Source organism: Xyrauchen texanus, chromosome 34 (genome assembly GCF_025860055.1).
Source record: "Xyrauchen texanus isolate HMW12.3.18 chromosome 34, RBS_HiC_50CHRs, whole genome shotgun sequence".
NCBI lineage: Eukaryota > Metazoa > Chordata > Actinopteri > Cypriniformes > Catostomidae > Xyrauchen > Xyrauchen texanus.
In genome coordinates this window covers 18584857-18605074 of record NC_068309.1, presented here as the reverse complement: position 1 = coordinate 18605074, position 20218 = coordinate 18584857, and the positions used below count along the sequence as shown (strand labels likewise).

The following is a 20218-nucleotide window of genomic DNA, read 5'->3' as shown; positions in this document are numbered from 1 at the left end:
AATATTTCAGCTCTGTTGGTCCTCACAATGTAAGTAAATGGGTACAAAAGGGTTGAAGCTCCAAAATGCATATAAACGCAGCATAAAAGTAATCCATATTTCTCCAGTGGCAAAATCTATGTCTTCAGAAGCAATATGATAGCTGTTGGTGAGAAACAGATCAGTCCCCACTTTCGCATTCTTAATTTGTTTTTGGTGATTTTCATTCTTCGAGCATATCGCCACCTAATGGGCAGGCAGGAGAATTTATGCTAAAAACGGACCTAAATATGGTGTCTTATGGATTATTTTTATGCTGCGTTTATATGCATTTTGGAGCTTCAATCCTTTTGTACCCATTTACTTACATTGTGAGGACCAACAGAGCTGAAATATTCTTCTAAAAATCTTCTGATTTTGTTCAGCAGAAGAAAATCATATACATCTGGGATGGCATGAGGGTGAGAAAATTATGAGCATTAAAATTTTTGGATGAACTATCCCTTTAAATGCCTAGTGCTTAATCTCAATCTAACCCAATCAGTAAACAGTTTTACTTTATGTAGGAAATATAATAATAATAATAATAGTGATAATAAGAGGTAGAAACACACTGAAACTAAAATGACTTTGAAGCCAAATCTTAGTTTCAGAATATAAAACAAAAAACGTAATAGTTAAAATGCTTTATGAGAAAATGACAATTTAAACATTAAATTACTTTGTGCATGATGTTAATACCATTATTATAATCTGCATATAATATTTTTCATTTAAAAATGCTGAAATGCTAAACCAGTGTAAATTAAAATACAGCTGAACCATTACATGAACAACTACATTTTTTGCCAGCACAAAATATTACAAATTGTATCCGAGACACACTCAACAACAAAATTTAACACTGTCAGATGCATTTTCTCTTTTCTTGATTGTACTTCATTTAAAATGCACTATATTACACTTACACAAATATATTCAGTAGAAACTAAACTATCTAATGGACACTTTTTGTTAACATAACATTGATTTATCAAATGCCTCAAAAACGTCTAAGTATATTAGTATAATGGTAACACTTTACAGTAAGTTTCCATTTGTTAACATTACTCAACAAATGTAGTTAACATGAACTAAAAATGAACAAAAATTCTACAGCATTTATTAATCTTAGTCAAAATTAATTTAAACATATGATAATGCATTTTTAAAATCACAAGTCTTATATGTTAACATTAGGTAATGCACTCTAACTAACATGATCTATCAATGAACAATTGCATTTTTATTAACTAACATTAACAAAGATTAATAAATGCTGTAAAAAATGTTGATCATTGTTAGTTCATGATACATAATGAATTAACTAATGTTAACGAATGGAAACTTACTTTATAGTGTTACAGTATAATTAAAGAAGTGAAGATATTTTGTTAAAATAATGTTAAGAACACTGAAAGGTCCTTATTTGAAATGACAAGAATCTAGAGACACCATGTTTTATACCAGTTGCACAGATGAAAATGATTTCCTCAATAACACTGTTACTACTGTTGAAATAAAAGGTCCTTGCTCAATGGCACCACACAGTGACTAAATTACAGATGACCTGCATCTACCAAACATGATCTTTTGGTACCACTTAAAAGTAAATAAAACACACCACTAATAATCACATAAGTGTTTCATTAGCAATAAAACCTTCTGCAGGAGTGCCGTTAGCATTTGGTTTTCATTTACTTTTATGCTCTTCACAGACAGAAATTATTTTGTATGCTTATGGTACAGGTGTACTTCTCCCTCTGTATAACCCATATCTATAGTCCCCTTCAGAACCGTAACGCAGCACTGATCAGAGTTATGAGCAAGCTCATTTCTTGAATTACAGTTTTAAAATATCACAGCCCGTAAGCATTATGGACTCTATATAAATAAAGATATGTGTGTGCTATTACAGTCAACTGCATGTACCAAGAAGACAATAATCTATTAAAACTTTTAAGACAATTGTAATATCTACATCCTGAATAAACATTATCGTATGTAATGGTTAATGATGTAGTTATAATGTAAGTATGCAAAAAAACTATTACATACAGTTTGGCATAAATGTACATAAATGGTCCCTTTTTGCAGAAATGATCACCATGGATACCATGGACTTTGCCTTTTTCAACCCCATCAGAGGAACCCCACATAATTTTCTGGGATGAGTCCAGTCTTGCCATCATATGTTGCTTGTAGCCAACCGGGTTCAACAGAGGGATACACTGCATTGACAAACACAAATTCAAAGCTGAGACAAAAGCACACAAACTCCTGCTTTAATAATGAAAACTCTGTGTATAAATGTTCCTTGCTCAATATTAATGTTCTATATAAATCCTAATGTTCTGTGAGGAGAGTACGGTTACCGTTGGAGAAGAGTGCCCCCTGAGGGAAGCTGAGCTCATGACTGTGCTCTGCTTTACAGGAATACAAGGCTTTTGCGTCTCTGTAAAAAAGCACCAGAGGGGGTCAGAGACAAAGCAACTAAGCTTTTTGAGTAGCTGTTCACAATACCGAAATCATAAAGAAATTGTTCAGCAATATTATGTTAAAATACTTTGATAAATCTCTTAATACCTTCCCAAAGTAGTGGGCTGGGAAATCACATGGGTCTCAAAGATTGCTGCCCGGGAGGCCACCCTGAAATAACAAGTATGGTATATTTCAGATGTCCACAAAATTTAGATTTCTTGCTATACCAACAAATTAACGAATAAGCAATTCATATTAGTACATACTTCCTGATGTTCCATATGATTTTGTTTGTTTGTATATTTATTTTTAGGGCCATGCCAGCAACAAAGCTATCCACATGGCAAGAAAAGATTAAGTATCAAAAACACATAAATAAAATAAGGAATTTTATTTTTCTGTTAGGCAGAAACTCTATTGTTTTCTCTATCTACTTCAAAGTTAGAGAAAAGATTAGTTATACTGGGATTTATTTCATAAAGCTTATTGTTTTTACATTCGTCCCATTCCACCTGCTATTCCATCCAATACTACACTCTGATTTCTAGAGAAAGGGATTCCTTTAGCTGTAAATTCTGCTTTCTCGTTGTCTGACAGTCCAAAACGACCTGGGATCCAGCAGAAAAAGATACTGAAGTTTTCTACTTTAGTTAAAATACTCAAAATAATGGGGTGATCAGTCTTTACAGATTCCAAAGCTTGAAGCAAGATTTTGAGTCGGGAAAGATTAAAAAATGTCGTCTTTGTTCATTCTTAAAATGTTCCAGGGTTAAAAGCAGAACACAAGCTTCATCATTGAAGACTGAGCATTGTCCAGGAATATGGACAATGATCTCCGATAACTACTGCTGCCGAAACTTTATTATCTGCTTTTGATCCATCAGTGAAAACAGGTTTATGGAGAGGAAAGGCGCATCTTATATCTAAAAATTGGTTACATTGTCCAAATTGATATCCAGGTTTTCTAGATAAGGTTTCATCCTCATTCCAAAAGGTCTGATATGTCTGGCTTCATATAAGTAAGATCGTTCAGGGTGAAAAACTGTCTGGTAGGCTGGATTGCTTTGGTTTTGTTACATATGATTGAAATTACTTACGTATTATCTGAGTGAGACTGAGATGACTAGATTAGCTGTCTCTAGATTACTTATCATTTGTGAATTTCATAAATTGTAAAACACCTTTGAGGGCATGTTGGGAGATGAGCTCTCAGCTGCCTCTTACATAGCTGCTTTTAATAACAACTACAATTATTCTTGTTCCACTTTCTTCAAACATTTTGCTTTGAAAGAGAATTACTAAGTAGATTGTTGCTTACACAGATCCAGGTCTCTGGTAGCCATTACTGGCTGCGGAATCAAGTCTGTATCTCACAGTCTCTTTAGGAGGAAGGTCAGGCAGATGCAGGGACTTCAGACTGTTTCTCTGACTGCGTGATACAAGACTCTGAATGGAACCGTGACAGCTCCTGAAACCTTAACATGACCAAGAGATGACTATATTAGAAAAGAGTTAGACAAAGATACTTATTGATACCTCAGGGGAAATTCAGTTCAAAAGAACAGCAACATCAAACACATTTGGTAGAATTCACTAAACAGTTGCAGCATTTTTGCAAGTAGTATTTCAGCACAAAAACCTGATGGTTCACCCAAAAAAACTAATTCTTATTTTCTTCTGCTGAAGATTTTTACAAGAATATTTCAGCTCTGTTTGTCCATTCAATGCAAGTGAATGTTCTCCAGAACTTTGAAGCTCTAAAAAGGACATAAAGGAAGCATAAAAGGAATCCACATGACTCCAGTGGTTAAATCCCTGTCTTCAGAAGCGGATGAGAAACAGATCACTATTTAAATCATTTTTACTATGAATTCTCCTCCCTGTTCAGTAAGTGGCAATATGCAGGAAGAATGTGAATTGGCAAAAAAATAAAAATATGTGAAAGTGGAGATTTATCATTAAAAAGGAATTAAAAATGTATCTGTTTCCCACCCAAGCCTATCATATAAACCACTGGAGTCTTTAATGGATTAATGTTATGCTGCCTTTATGTGCTTTTTGGAGCTTCAAAGTTCACCATTCACTTGCACTGATGTAACTACAGAGCTGAAATATTCTTATAAAAAAAAACAACTAATTTTTTGTGTTCAAAACAAGAAAGAAAAAAACAACTCCTTTTTTATGTAAAAGAGGCTCATTATAGATTGCACTTAATTCTTAATTAATTTATATAAAAGAGATGTTTATTTACATTTTCTATCAATGATTGCAGTTTTAGTGATCAAAATGATGAAGAGAATCGTTATAACTTTGCATATATCCAGATGCGTTGTGTAGTCAAGCATGCTTTTGGCATGTTAAAGAGATGATTCAGGTGACTGGATCAAAGTAATGTAGTGATGCTGTAGAGTCCCGGGAGAGGGCATCAGATCACTGATGTGGTCTGCTGCACCCTCACCAGATAATGCTCAGAATCAGCCCATAAGATCGAATTGCACCTTGCAAATTGCGTTCAGCACAGATTTTGTGGGCGTGTTTATGGCGTTGCTTGATCTACATAACTCCTTTAGTGAATCGGGTGCTAATCCAGCACAGACAACACGTGCAATTTACTGCCACTTTTATGCAAAAACACAGCTACACACTAAGTATGTTTACCTTCAGAGATATGCAGTGATGTGAGAGAAGAACAGGAGGACAGGCTGCGCTGTTCATCACCATGAACCTCCAGTCGCTTCTGGAGAAGCTCTGGAGACCCTCGATCCCCTGGGCTCGTACTCAATGCCTCTTCCCATTCTCCATCTGTCTTGGTGGCATCCTCTTTGGAGCTGGAGTCAGGGCTGATGGTGCATGCTGAGCTTTTGGGCCCATTAGAGGAAGGAGAGTGAGTGGTCCAGCACAGACCTCCTGATGCCTTGTGTTTGAAATGCGAGGGGGAGCTGGTCTTGGAACAGCTGTTCTGTTCTGAAGAGTGTGAGGAGAGAGACTCCATACTGCCCATTGGAGTGCTGCTAGGACTGCTACTAAATGCGTCACCTGATGGAGACAGAGACAAGGAGAAATAAATGTGAAATTAATGGGGGAAGAGTGAAGAGAACATTAACTAGCAGTCATAAGTTTAGACAAACTTGACTGAATCTATGTTTCTCTTTCGTAATGGTTCAATACAAGTTAAGCTCAATCAACACCAAAAATTTATTTTGACTTGTCCCTCTATTTCTTTAAAAAAAGCAAAAATCTGGGATCTAGTGAGGCACTTACAACGGAAGTGAATTGGGCCAATCTGTAAACATTAAAATACTCACTGTTTCAAAAGTATTGCCACAAGACATCAACAATATGCAGCAATTTTTACAACTGTGTTGCCATGACGCTATAACGCTGTAAACAAGAAAACCCTTAAACTACAATAAAAACAACAATTTAAACAACATTACAGCTTAAATAATACACACATTTTAACATATGAATTAATGTACACTGGCAGCCAAAAGTTCGGAATAATGTACAGATTTTGATGATATGGAAAGAAATTGGTACTTTTATTCACCAAAGTGGCATTCAACGGATCACCATGTATAGTCAAGACATTAATAACATGAAAAATTACTATTACAATCTGAAAAAGTAAACTACGGTACTTCAAAGAGTTCTCATCAAGACAATCCTCCACGTGCAGCAATGACAGCTTTGCAGATTCTTGGCATTCTAGCTGTCAGTTTGTCCAGATACTCAGGTGACATTTCACCCCATACTTCCTGTAACACTTGCCATAGATGTGGATGTCATGTCGGGCACTTCTCATGCACCTTACTGCCTAGCTGATCCCACAAAAGCTCAATGGGGTTAAGATCCATAACACTCTTTTCCAATAATCTGTCCAATATCTGTGTTTCTTTGCCCAGTCTAATCTTTTATTTAACTTTTTCTGCTTCAAAAGTGGCTTTTTCTTTGTAATTCTTCCCATAAGAATCAGAATTGACTAAGGAATTTGCCTCTGTGTTTGATGCATGCAATAACGATAAACTATAAACATAGTAAGATAAATAATAAACTATATATAAGATATATATACAATATATATAGGAAAAAGTAAACTGACTGGTTTTAATAAGGGAGCTGTACAGTTGTGCAAAATATGTGCAGTTTTGCAGGGATGTGCAAAATATGTGCAGAATATGAACCATAGAATGTGCAATTGTTTACTCTTCACAGCTGTTCACAGTTTGAGAGTCCTAGGCCTCGTTTATGAGGCCAGCTGCAGTCGTGAAGAAACTGTTCCTGTGGCATGAGGTTTTGGTCGTGATGGACCGTACCCTCTTGCCGGAGTGTTTCAAAGAGATTGTGTCCTGGTGGGAGGGGTCGGCCACAATCTTTTCTGCCCACCCCAGAGTCCTGGTGACATACAGGTCCTGGAGAAATGGCAGATTGCAGCCAATCACTTTCTCAGCAAAACGAATGACACGATTCAGTCTACTTTAGTCCTTGGTAGTGGCAGCAGCATACCAGATGATGATGGAGGAGGTGAGGATGGACTCAATTATGGAGGTGTAGAAGTGCACTTCTTATCCTCTTATCTAGTTGTACATCTGGCCTTCCACATCTTTTTCTGTCCTTGTTAGAGCCAGTTGACCTTTGTCTTTGAAGACTGTAGTGTACACCTTTGTATGAAATCTTCAGTTTTTTGGCAATTTCAAGCACTGTATAGCCTTCATTCCTCAAATAAAATATTGACTGACGAATTTCTAGAGAAAGCTGTTTCTTTTTTGCCATTTTTGGCCTAATATTGACCTTAAGACATGCCAGTATATTGCATATTGTGGCAACTCAAAAACAAACACAAATACAATGTTAAGCTTCATTTCACAAACCAAAAAGCTTTCAACTGTTTGATATAATGACAAGTGATTTTCTAGTACCAAAATAAGCAAATTAGCATGATTACTCAAGGATAAGGTGTTGGAGTGATGGCTGCTGGAAATGGGGCCTTTTGATCAAAAACGACTTTTTTCAAATTGTGATGGAGCTGTTTTTACATCAGTAATGTCCTGACTATACTTTGTGTTCAGTTGAATACCACTTTGGTGAATTATTGTACCAATTTCCTTCCAAAACAACAAAATCTGTACATTATTCCAAACTTTTGTCCGCCAGTGTAAGTGCTAAAAGTTATAAGCTTCACATTTCTGTCTTTAAACCCTCCAAAACTGGTCCCAAAACTGTAATCTTTTTTTCAAAAAAATAAATTTTTGTTGTAAACAAGATTATGCCACAATTACGGTTAATTGAGCTTCAGTTGCACTTTGGCAAATGCATTTACACAACAGAGCCTTCCAGAGACATTTTGTTTTTGGTCACTACATAATTCTTACACTTCCATTTTCATTACTTTACAGTTTTAATGACTTAAAGTTGTATGTTATTTCTGTGCCACCAGTGCCACAAAATGGAATTGCAAAAATAAACATTGTTTTTAAAAGAGATTTCTGAATACGCCACCCCCCTTCTTCTGTTGATCGAACTAACAGACAGTCCCGCCTCCAACTCACACCTTTGTCAATGTTATTGTCTCTCTTGAGATGGGTCGCTCAAAACAAACAGAGGTATTTTCATAGTGTCACAGAGACACAGTGTTTACAGTTTTCAATAAAATTTAAATGGCTCTCTGAATGGCTTATTTAGGGCTGTTTCTGCATATTAAGCTGGGCTAGTAGAAAGTATTTTAACTATTAAATAATTATATCAGCTTTAACTATTTTTCTACATTGTGGAAAGATATGCAGTTTTAAATCTAAAAATATACAGCAAAAAATTTAAATTGTATAAAACATACAAAAAAGCATACAGATTGTGATCACAGAGGAGCATGGAGGAACTACATTTCTGCATTAGGGGACACTCACTGTCGGCATCAGCTAGACACAGTGTGGGAGGGTACAGGCCTCTGGACTTGCGGGATCTAGTGGAGAGGCAGATAGCTTTGCTACGGCGAGCGCTGGTACGAGAATGAGACTGAGAGTGAGACTGTGGCTGTGGCAAGGGCAGAGGGACATTAGGGTCTGGAGCTTGGTGAAATATCTAAGAAAAGAGACAAAAGGGGATTTGGATTGCCAAAGGAAAACCACAGAAATAAAATTCTACCAAATATCCTTGAAGGGATAGATAACCAAAAAAGTTAAAATTCCCTCATAATTTTCTCACCCCTATGCCATCTAAGATGTGTATGACTTTATTTTTAAACTATCCCTTTAAGAATCTTTGTTTGGGTAAATTAGTAATTTCCCTATTAGTAAAATCAGCAATTCCCATTTTATATTAGAGCAATAAGCCATAAACCATTGTGCGATCCAGTGATTTCACTCGGGGAAAAGGGTGTTCGTAGGCATGATGCAAAGCACTGCACAAATAACGGTTTCATAATTGGTAATTTTTCCCCAGCTGCTAGCTCATTAAAATGCTCACCTTGTCATAGTTTTCTATGAGAATCTCCACAACAATATTTTGAAACTTGATGTTCATCATGGCAGCCACTGTCTCTTCCTGTGACCGCATGAGTGTGGGGCCAAAAATCACACCAAGGTTAGACACGGTCATCAGATTCTTCTGGCTGTGTGTGGAAACCCTGTCAAAAAAAGGAGAACATTTGTTTCAAACTCATTCACACTATTTAGCTCATCTTAAAATATACTTATATATAAATGAAAAAGATGTGCAGTTTTGCTATTCTTGATACATTTTTAGGCATCAGAGTGACCTACAAATGCAGGTGTTTGATTAGAATATCCAGCATCTCTCTGTTCTTGTCTGGCAGCTTGTGGACGAGCGCATGAACAGCACAGACTCTGTAGTTCTGATCATCAGACTCTAAAAGTAAAAATCAAACAAACCCTGGATTCAATAAACCGGTCCCAGAAGAGCATAGTGAGGAGCAGACCAAGGACAAAACAAACATGCTAGAACTCACTGACTGCCATGATGAAGTCTTTGTGGAATCTATAGGTCATGAGAGGTTCTGCGAGACACCTGTAAGGAACAGAACATAAGCCACTTTTCTGTCTTGATAAGCCATTTTTAGAAGTCAAAGATATGAGCTGTTTATCAACCTGAGGTAATTCTTTAGGCCACTGGTGATGGTCTTGTTATCCCAGGTGTCTGGGTCAAGGTCCATATCTGTAGGAACTTTGGCTGCTGCAAGGGTGACATAAACAAATACGGTTTATATGTATATAGTACACTTACTTACTTGGCACTTTATATATGAACACCTGTACACCTACTTATTCATGCAATTATCTAATCAGCCAATCATGTGGCAGTAGTGCAATGCATAAAATCATGCAGATATAGGTCAAGAGTTTCAGCTAATGTTCACATCAACCAGCAGAATGGGGAAAAAATTAAATCTCAGATGTCATATAAAACCATACAGTATATAAGACTTCAATGGTGACAGAATAAAAGTCCTTGTTTTGATAATTGATAATTTACTGAAATCTGAAGTTGTCTTGATTAGACTTAATTGTCTAAACAAAAGTTCAAACTCACAAATAAATGACAGATGTTGAGAAAATGCAACAAACTTACAGCATCATGTTGCCTTGATTCTTTAACTCAACAATTCCTTTTTTACAGGGTAAATTATTTGGATGTTTAAATCAATGTATTAATGGCATTGCAATTGATAACAACATACATTTCATAACAAATTATTTTAGGAGCCACTGTATGTGTTCTGCTAAAACAAATCTCATTTTCAACACATTCAATACCATTCAAATCTACCTTTGTAGTATGTATACAAATTTTGCAAAATAATTACTGGAGAGAACTTACCAAAAACTGAGGTCATAAGTCGTTGTACTTTAGAATTGACTCCGCCTATTCTGTACAGCCCCATTGTGTTAATGCCTAGATATGGGAGGGAAAGTACGATTAACTTATTATGAGATATCAAAAGAATAAAGTGATACACTGTAGAATAATGTTCTGTCATCTAACAGGTTTTATTCAGGTCAAATAAATAACTTACTATTATTGAATTAACCTGACTATATTTTAATACACAAATGACAGTCAAATACAAATTTTTTTAAAGTGTATTTTAATTCTATATACACGTGTATGTGTTTGCATATACACAGATCTATACAGTAACTTGAATATTAAGAAATGCATGACATGTACAATGTACATACACTCACCTAAAGGATTATTAGGAACACCTGTTCAATTTCTCATTAATGCAATTATCTAATCAACCAATCACATGGCAGTTGCTTCAATGCATTTAGGGGTGTGGTCCTGGTCAAAACAATCTCCTGAACTCCAAACTGAATGTCAGAATGGGAAAGAAAGGTGATTTAAGCAATTTTGAGCGTGGCATGGTTGTTGGTGCCAGACGGGCCGGTCTGAGTATTTCACAATCTGCTCAGTTACTGGGATTTTCACGCACAACCATTTCTAAGGTTTACAAAGAATGGTGTGAAAAAGGAAAAACATCCAGTATGCGACAGTCCTGTGGGCGAAAATGCCTTGTTGATGCTAGAGGTCAGAGGAGAATGGGCTGACTGATTCAAGCTGATAGAAGCGCAACTTTGCCTGAAATAACCACTCGTTACAACCGAGGTATGCAGCAAAGCATTTGTGAAGCCACAACATGCACAACCTTGAGGCGAATGGGCTACAACAGCAGAAGACCCCACCGGGTACCACTCATCTCCACTACAAATAGGAAAAAGAGGCTACAATTTGCAAGAGCTCACCAAAATTGGACAGTTGAAGACTGGAAAAATGTTGCCTGGTCTGATGAGTCTCGATTTCTGTTGAGACATTCAGATGGTAGAGTCAGAATTTGGCGTAAACAGAATGAGAACATGGATCCATCATGCCTTGTTACCACTGTGCAGGCTGGTGGTGGTGGTTTAATGGTGTGGGGATGTTTTCTTGGCACACTTTAGGCCCCTTAGTGCCAATTGGGCATCGTTTAAATGCCACGGCCTACATGAGCATTGTTTCTGACCATGTCCATCCCTTTATGGCCACCATGTACCCATCCTCTGATGGCTACTTCCAGCAGGATAATGCACCATGTCACAAAGCTCGAATCATTTCAAATTGGTTTCTTGAACATGACAATGAGTTCACTGTACTAAAATGGCCCCCACAGTCACCAGATCTCAACCCAATAGAGCACCTTTGGGATGTGGTGGAACGGGAGCTTCGTGCCCTGGATGTGCATCCCACAAATCTCCATCAACTGCAAGATGCTATCCTATCAATATGGGCCAACATTTCTAAAGAATGCTTTCAGCACCTTGTTGAATCAATGCCACGTAGAATTAAGGCAGTTCTGAAGGCGAAAGGGGGTCAAACACAGTATTAGTATGGTGTTCCTAATAATCCTTTAGGTGAGTGTATATACATACATGCATACATATCATATATTGCATGAAATTCAAAGGATGTAGACTCACCTCTTGCTTCTACAAGCTCTATACACTTCCTTACAAAATTAAAGCCTGCTTCATTTAGGAATGCTGTGAACACAGAGGGTTAAATACAGCCAATGGAGGTGAACTATTTTTGTCTTATGAATTAGTATGCATGGTGTTGCAAGTTCAAATTTACAGTTTACATTGGACAGCATTAAAAACTGCTTGGATAACAGAGCCAAATTGCTCAAGTTTGTCTCACACTATATATTTAATGACAACTGAACAGTTTATGGAGCGAGTGAACTTACTTTCCTCTTTCTTGCTCAGAAGGGCTGGAAGGGTGTAAATCTGGAATAAATCAGGGTGTGTTTATAAAACACTAAAGAAAATGTCTTTGAAAGCATACATTAATGCATTATACATGTATAACGCATTACACTTGCGTCAGATAACTATTGAGCTGAATATACAAAATACATTTTAGAGTTTTACTATATAATCATACATGCACAAACAATGCATTGTATATAATCAACTACAGCTGACAGCATTAAGAAGAGTTATTAGTAAAGAGTAAAATCTCAGCTGTCATCTTTTTCCAGCCCATGTGTACACTACTGATTGCCTTTAGATTATACAGCTTCTAACAACAATTATGAGTCTAAAACAAAAAAAGGAAGTCAGACCCATTCCCCAAAATACATCAAAGAGAATGGTTTACTTACTTAAGATGTTTACTTTTCAGATATCAGGAAATATCAGTTTCATACTGGCCATATAAATGTTTAGTGACTCAGTGAGTTTCTATCCACGATTGTTTTATGCGCATAAAAATTGCTGGATGGAAACACCAAGATTTTGCTCTTTTACACATAGGATGGAAACGGATTTATTTGCATTGTTTTTGCAATATTATGGTTTTACACATAAATTCAACTCACAACTTGGATGGAAAAATAACTTTTATTTCAGAGCCTAATGTCTCATTTGTTTTGAAATGGAGGTAGGTAATTACACATGCAAATTTATCTTGATAGCAATTTGCACTTTCTTGTAATTATCAGCTATTCAAAAAGCATATCTTTACAACTTAAAGCTCTTGCACTATGAACTTGCACATGCTTATCAAAACAAGATCAGAGTCCTTTTAACCAGATGACTGTCCTTACCGGTTCTTTTCCATCCATGGCCTCCATCCACAGTCGTCTGTTGGATTCAGAGAGAGCCTGCAGTGTGATAATGCCATGTCTGCAGGACAGATAGAGATATCTGAGCTCTCATCCATTCATGTGATATTGTTCTGAAGTATCACAAAGCTCGCATTACTCACAAAATGATTATATTATTATTAAATCCTCTTACTGTATATTTTGAACTGTTTAGATTATGCTCAAAGCACCATGCATATTCCAAACCAGGTGTAACAAATCTAAAAATCTCTCCTTACATGTATCAAAGTGTGCAACCAAACCATATGCCTCAGTTTAGCAAGAGGAAACTGGTTTCAATGCAAGCAAAATTACTGACAGTATAAGTGTTAAAAAGCAACTGTTAAATACAGGATATAAAAGCGAAGGATGCTTGTTTTTAATAGATATTATCATTAGGAAACACCAACTCTTCAGAAGCATAGAAGGGAATCCATACCGATGGTCTTTAAAGAAACATTGGAGATAACTGAGCAGAAGCCCTTCACAGGGGTTACCTCTTCAGTTACAGTATCAAGCGAGAAAAGATGGAGGAAAGGAAAGAGTGTTGAAAATGACAGACGGAAGAGAGCACTAACACAAGGTAACTCTCTTAGAGCTTTAAAATGCCATATAACTATAAACATCATAGTGTGAGATTTATCTCAATGCTACATGAAAGCCTCTAAAATGTATACACACCTTTCCACCACCTCAATATCAAAGCAGAATCGCTTGTCTATGGAATCTGTTCTTCGTCGAATGCAGGACTTCAGCTTAAACATTTCGGGGGGACTCATGATCAGTCCATTCTATCATTGTAAAACAAAAAATATCTCACTATGGGGTTTGAAATGAGTGAATGAGTGAGTCTTTAAGCATTTCATAACATTTAAGTGATTCACTTTTAATATTATTTTGCACCTGTTTGCCTCCAGTCTTGAACTCTAAGTTGCTCATTGTAAACATTTTGGTCCCCTTCTCATATGTGCAGTAGTGTCGACTCCATGTGCACCCCAGGGGTCCTTCAACAGAAAACAAGTTGTCATTAGTGCACTTTAGACTTAGTTTAGGTGACTCCGATCAAAGTGTACATTTATGCATTTGACTGACACTTTCATCCAAAGCGTCTTCCAATGCATTTAAGGTATACTCAACCTGTGTCTCAATCAGCTCCCTAGCCCCTTTGTCGTGATTCTGTATATCGTAAGCATGACTTTGAGCACTGGCAAGGGTGTTCATATACTGAACATTGGGACACTTGACTGAACTAACTGGGACACGATAACAAGCTTCTGCATTAAATCGGCTGGTATTAATCAACAACATTGCTGTATAAATGACACTGTCGTGCATTTTCATTGTAGATATTCAAATGTAGTGTTATTTTAAAAAAATGACAATGAAATAAATACAAATATAGAGTGTATTTTTAACCTTTTCAAACAAATCTAACATTTAAAAGATTATTTCCCTTTCATGGTCATTATGGATGAAAGACATAACTTTAAAAGAGAAAATAAGGCTTTGACATCATAGTTTTACACTTGTGCTCTTATTCTAACAAACGTTACAGTGCTCTGGAACGATTTTGCAATTGAGACAGCCCTAGAAATGTCCGACAAACTGATCAGTGTCCTAACTATTGAACTTAACTAGGGAGCCGATTGAGACGCACTTAACCAGTTGAGCAACAGGAACTGTAAAATACAACTTCCCTTACAAAAATCAAGAGTTCTGGCTAACTCGCTGCAAACTTGCCACAAATGTCATGATGTCATATTAAAAAGAACCAATGAGTTTGATGTTGTTGACGTCAAAGTGAATAATGACTTAAATTTCGTTCTATTTATCACTCTATTTTTTTATCAGATTTCTTCAGAAAACTTGGAATGTTGTGCATCGATATGTAGTTTTAAGTCATATATATATTATAGAGTTGTATCAAATGCTTTTACTGTGGTTTTATATTGCTTTTTCGAGCTTGACAGACCAGAGTCACTATTCGCTGTCATTATATGGCAAATAAACCCAGTAAAATTCACCTTTTGTATTCCACTTATGACAGAAAGTCATTCAGGTTTGGAACGACATTAGGGCGAGTAAATAATACCAGAAATGTCATTGTTGGGTGAGCTATTCCATTAATTATGCCAGAAATCTAAGCTGACTGTAAATTTCTTATTCAATCTCATCTTTAATGATGACGTGAGGGGGAGGACTTTAAGTGCAGATCTGTTCATTTAACCCAAGAGCACCTGAGGATACTCACGCTTCTCCTGCACATAGAGGAAGCCTTCCATGGTCCACTGTCCTGGGGCTTTAAAGTCCTGCTCAGCAGACCTTATCCTTCTCATCAGATTCTCCACTTCCTGTCTTGTGCTCTCAAAATTATTCCTCGTCTTCACAGAGGACATCAAAACAACAGTCAATTAATTCTAGATGGACATAGTTGAACTCTAAAGTTCAGTTCCTTCCATAAACAGCTAAAAATACTGGAATACTGTGTTATTCTAATATACATAGCATAGCATTAACAACCACTTTTAGTCTTTATTATAACAAGTCCATTATCATTTATACAAACACTCATAGAAGCACTTATACAAACACAGGCTTTACTGGCTCATTTGTCAGACTGATAAGCCAAGCCACGTCAGCTGAGGGCCAGGGTTTGGCTCTTACATTCTGCAGGTTGAATTGCAGTTGTTGCTTGTATGGCTCTAACTCGTGTGCCAGCTCGTAACCCTCATGGTAAAAGGTGAACAATCCCTGGAGGAACGCCAGGAGCTGAGAGAAAGACAGATGCAGGCAGTCATTGGAGTTTAAAGTTTGAGTAGTCTAAATTTGAAACCAATACAAAAACAATGTTGAAGTTGCTTTGCTTTGCCTGCTTGAATAAGTGAGGCTTTGCATGCTAATAAATGTGCTGATGATATCTATCCCTATTCACTTTGCATTAGTTAGTGTTTTTAAACTGTTCTAAAGGGATAGTGCACCCAAAAACAAAAATCCTGACATAATATACTCACCCTCATGCCGTTCCAAACCCATATGACTGTGGAACAACAATGGAGGCAGAATGCTAGGGACAGACAGTCTCAGTCACCATTCACTTTCTTTGTAAGGTAAAAAGATGCTGTGAAAGTGAATGGTGACTGAGATTGTTATTCTGCCTAACATATATTTTAGTGTTGATGGTAAGAATACTTTTTGGGTGAACTATCACTTTCCCAAGTCTAGATTTTCTCAGACATGCTGATGCAGGATATGATATTAACCATAATTTTTCTGTCTGATTTCCGCTGCAGAGAAACGATCAATGCTGATCCTAAAATTCCAAGAGATTACAAAGCAATGGCTTTTAATTCTGTAAATGGAAGCATTTGTCATGTTTCTCGGTTGCATTCATAGATAGTACTGTCCAATAAAATAGAAATTGATGTGTCTTACCGGCTCAACAAATTCAAATTTTTTTCTCTCTTGCACTTCTTGGATTTTGAAAACATATTCAAGAGAGGCGTCATAGAAGACCTGTCTTTCTTTATTTATCTGGGCGTCTGCCTAAAAAAAAAAGAAAGAATAATTTAGAGCCAAGCTGTTTTTACTGAGGATGAAACAAATTGCTGTGAAGTTGCCATGCATTTGTATTAAGATCAAAATATACTTTGTATACTGTGTGTATTCTGTCATTTATATAGCAAATAATTTAACATTCAAGTTACCTCCTGTAAAAGGGACTCTTTCTTTCTAGAAGACAGGCTTAAGTGCTTCTCCAAAACGGTGTAATACTTTTCGGTCTCCTTGTCAAATTTCTTCTTTCCTTCCTTCAAAAAAAAAAAAAGGTGATGGGAGTTGGAATTTCCTGTACTGTAATTATGGTGATAAATGATTATTGCAGAGATTAAATGTTATATAAAACATCAGACATGTAAACAAACACCACATAATTGTCTCATGAAAGAATTAGAAGTTTTAATTTGTCAGTCAAGTAATTTTTATTCGTATAGCACTTTTCACACCACATCATTTCAAAGCAGCTTTACAGAAAATGAAGCTGTAATGTCTGTAATGTCTTGGAGTCATCATTGTGCGGTTTGATGAAAACATGATTGTAGATAATGCCTTAAAAATATTGTTTATTTTGATTGGTTAATTCTGAAAGAATACTGGCTGTAAAAGCTTAGAACCAGTAGATGGCAGACTGATATGCTTTCAGGTAATCTGGATTGAAGTGAAGTTGCTCCACAGATTACCGCAGAATTCGACATATCCCCAGATCTGGTACATTCAATTAATTGTGTCTACATTTTGAAATAGTTTTAAAATAAATGTCTTTCAGCTACCAACAAGAGTGCAGTAGTGATAGATGAATTTTTGGCCATTTGAAAATTATCTGCATCAAACGAAAACTGAGCCTGATTGGTCAAGTGGTCCAGTGTCAGATCCAAAATGTCTTAATTTAGCTCTGTATTCAAAATTCAAGTTTTAGTGATTTTTTGTAATAATTGTGTAAAATGTTGTTAATTTCAACCATTTTCTGCACATCTATTTTCTCTTATTGAACTGATTATACTGTATATGTTGCTGATGGATTACAGTATATCCTCCATCAGCAACCCTGCTCACTACATAATGACATCAGCACCGAAAATGCTGAAAAGGAATAGTTCACCCAATTATAGTTCTCTCATCATTTACTCATCCTAATGTAGCCTCAAACACATATGACTTTCTTTCTTTTGCAGAACACAAACAAATATATTTAGGAGATATGATGTGTTTTTATCCATGTTTGGCAAGTCAAATGTGGTAAAAAATGTTAAGCTCCAAGAAGCACATAAAGGCAGCATAAAAGTAATCCATGTGACTCATGTGGTTTAATCCATGTCTTCTGAAGTTATATGATCTGTTTTGGGTGAGAAACAGACCAAAATGTAAAAAAAAATTCACTATAAATCTTGACATCTGCAGTGACACTGGCGCAATCACGATTTGAGTTTGATTACACTTCTTCGCATGATTACCTTTATATAAACACATTAAACATCTATGAAAATATACTTGTTTTTATGTTCTGCAGAAGAAATAGGAATCAAAAATTCATAAAAAATGTCAAAAATTATAAATATGAATGTTTGCTTTTGGTGGGTATTAAGCTTAATTTGTTCCTTTAACATTGACAATCTATTATAGTAACAACTCAGCACATATAGAAAATAAGGAACAAAATGACTCAATGACTCAACAACTCCAGCTGAGCAAGAATCACTCTGTGTGTACACACTTGTCTTTCAGGAACCATCAATGATAAGCATTATCAAACTGACAATACTGAGTACGCATGTAACCACAGATAAAAAACAAACATTCTGGGTATTTCCAATTATATGGGCCATCCTATGACTCTAAATGAGGCCGAGTAAAGATGTTTACATTAGACAAGACCCCCACTTCCTGTGTCCGCAATGACACCACCTATTTATGTTGAACGGAGAACTCATGCGCTGCAGACCTCCATCAATGAGAATGTCTTTCTTAAGACTGCAACAGAAACCAGTATGAAGCTGTTTGTTTTTCCTGTTTAACATTAGCCTAACCTTTCCCATGACCCTCTAATGGACACTGCATCTGAAACACAGACTGCTGAAGAAATTTCATAGTTCATTTAGTTCAGTTTCTTAGCGCATCTGCTGGCTAGCAATGACATCACCCTCTCTAGGAATGTGTGCTTTATTTTAAGGGTTTTGAAAAAGACATTCTGGGACTTCGTTGTTACCAGAGATGTAAGATTTTAAGATTCTTTCATGCTAGAAAGACTTCTGAATGTGGTGAAAAACCTTCAGAGTTTTTAAGTATACAGTTGGGTGAGAACACATAAAAAAAAATCTGGAATTGAAAATAAAAACATTGAAACATTATATCTATATAAAATGTTTCTAGCTCAATAATTATATTAAGCAAATTTGTGACATTGACCATGTTAATAACTTTTGAACAAAAGGTAAGATTATCTCATGTGGTTCCAAAAATTGTATTTATGATCTAATTTGTATAGGTATTTTTCCTCCTGTTGTCGTAGAGTGATTTTACTGCAAATGGGGCCGGTGGAAGAAGTTTGACAGAGTAAAATGTTTGGATTTGGTATGATTTTTTTGACCACTTCGTTATTTTGATTATATTTTTGTTTTGTTTGAAGGGTAATATGAATTTAGAAATATATTTGGTTTAATTTGTTTGTGTTTCAATAAATGTATACAGTTTTTCAAAATGTAAATCTAACTGTAGAAGTAAATGTCATTTTTCATTAAATGTCATGATTTCACAAAAGCCGTCTTGCACCTACACTTAGCGCATGCTTGTGTGAAAACATCAAAACTTTATGGCCATGCCCATTGACTTGTGAAATGCGATGCACCTAACGCTTGCACTATTAAAATAGGGCCCTATATGTGTGCACATGATTGTATTTACCTTATCTGTGTAATTTTACATCCAATCAACATTCAAAGGATAGTTCACCCAAAAATGTTTATTCTCTCATCATTTACTCATCCTCATGCCATCCCAGATGTGTATGACATTCTTTCTTCTGCTGAAAACAAACAAGAAATTAAGAAGAATATTTCAGCTCTGTAGTTTCATACATTGCAAGTGAATGGTGACCAGACCTTTCAAGCTCCAAAAACCACATAAAGACAGCATAAAAGTAATTCATATGACTCCAGTGGTTATATCTATGTCTTCAGAAGCATTTAGAAAAAGCACTGTTTCTCACTCACACCTATTATGTGATTTTGGGAGCTTGAAAGGTCTGATCACCATTCACTTGAATTGTATGGATCTACAGAGCTGAGATTTTCTTCTTAAAATCTTTGTTTGTGTTCAACAGAAGAAAGAAAGTCATACAAATCTAAGATGGCCTGAGGGCGAGTAAATGATGAGAGAATTAAAATTTTTGGGTGAACTATCCTTTACAGCTACAAATGCTGTCTATTAAGTTTAACTTGTATCAAACACAGAACATGCCTTTAAGCAAAAGGGGAACATACCAAACACAACATTTTCAATTCAACTCTTCACTTAAATTGTTATGCT

General features: G+C 36.1%; 1 protein-coding gene across 2 annotated transcripts in view; it reads right to left on the bottom strand.

Moving 5' to 3' along the window:
• Window positions 1-683: 683 nt before the first annotated feature.
• arhgap42a (Rho GTPase activating protein 42a) overlaps window positions 684-20218 on the bottom strand; it is a 35783-nt gene continuing 16248 nt past the window's right edge. The window contains exons 5-25 of one of the 2 annotated variants that reach the window (XM_052104044.1): window positions 16846-16947; window positions 16574-16684; window positions 15806-15910; window positions 15393-15522; window positions 14045-14145; window positions 13823-13932; window positions 13581-13640; window positions 13103-13181; window positions 12242-12281; window positions 11973-12035; window positions 10333-10407; window positions 9603-9687; window positions 9464-9522; window positions 9258-9363; window positions 8962-9121; window positions 8403-8577; window positions 5158-5535; window positions 3818-3974; window positions 2605-2667; window positions 2394-2473; window positions 684-2249 (exon numbers count right to left, since the gene is read on the bottom strand). In XM_052104044.1, coding sequence (XP_051960004.1) covers window positions 2161-2249; window positions 2394-2473; window positions 2605-2667; window positions 3818-3974; window positions 5158-5535; window positions 8403-8577; window positions 8962-9121; window positions 9258-9363; window positions 9464-9522; window positions 9603-9687; window positions 10333-10407; window positions 11973-12035; window positions 12242-12281; window positions 13103-13181; window positions 13581-13640; window positions 13823-13932; window positions 14045-14145; window positions 15393-15522; window positions 15806-15910; window positions 16574-16684; window positions 16846-16947 — 2328 coding nt within the window. In that variant the 3' untranslated portion in view covers window positions 684-2160. The remainder of the gene's footprint in view (window positions 2250-2393; window positions 2474-2604; window positions 2668-3817; window positions 3975-5157; window positions 5536-8402; window positions 8578-8961; window positions 9122-9257; window positions 9364-9463; window positions 9523-9602; window positions 9688-10332; window positions 10408-11972; window positions 12036-12241; window positions 12282-13102; window positions 13182-13580; window positions 13641-13822; window positions 13933-14044; window positions 14146-15392; window positions 15523-15805; window positions 15911-16573; window positions 16685-16845; window positions 16948-20218) is intronic. The other variant, XM_052104045.1, reaches the window with a different exon arrangement.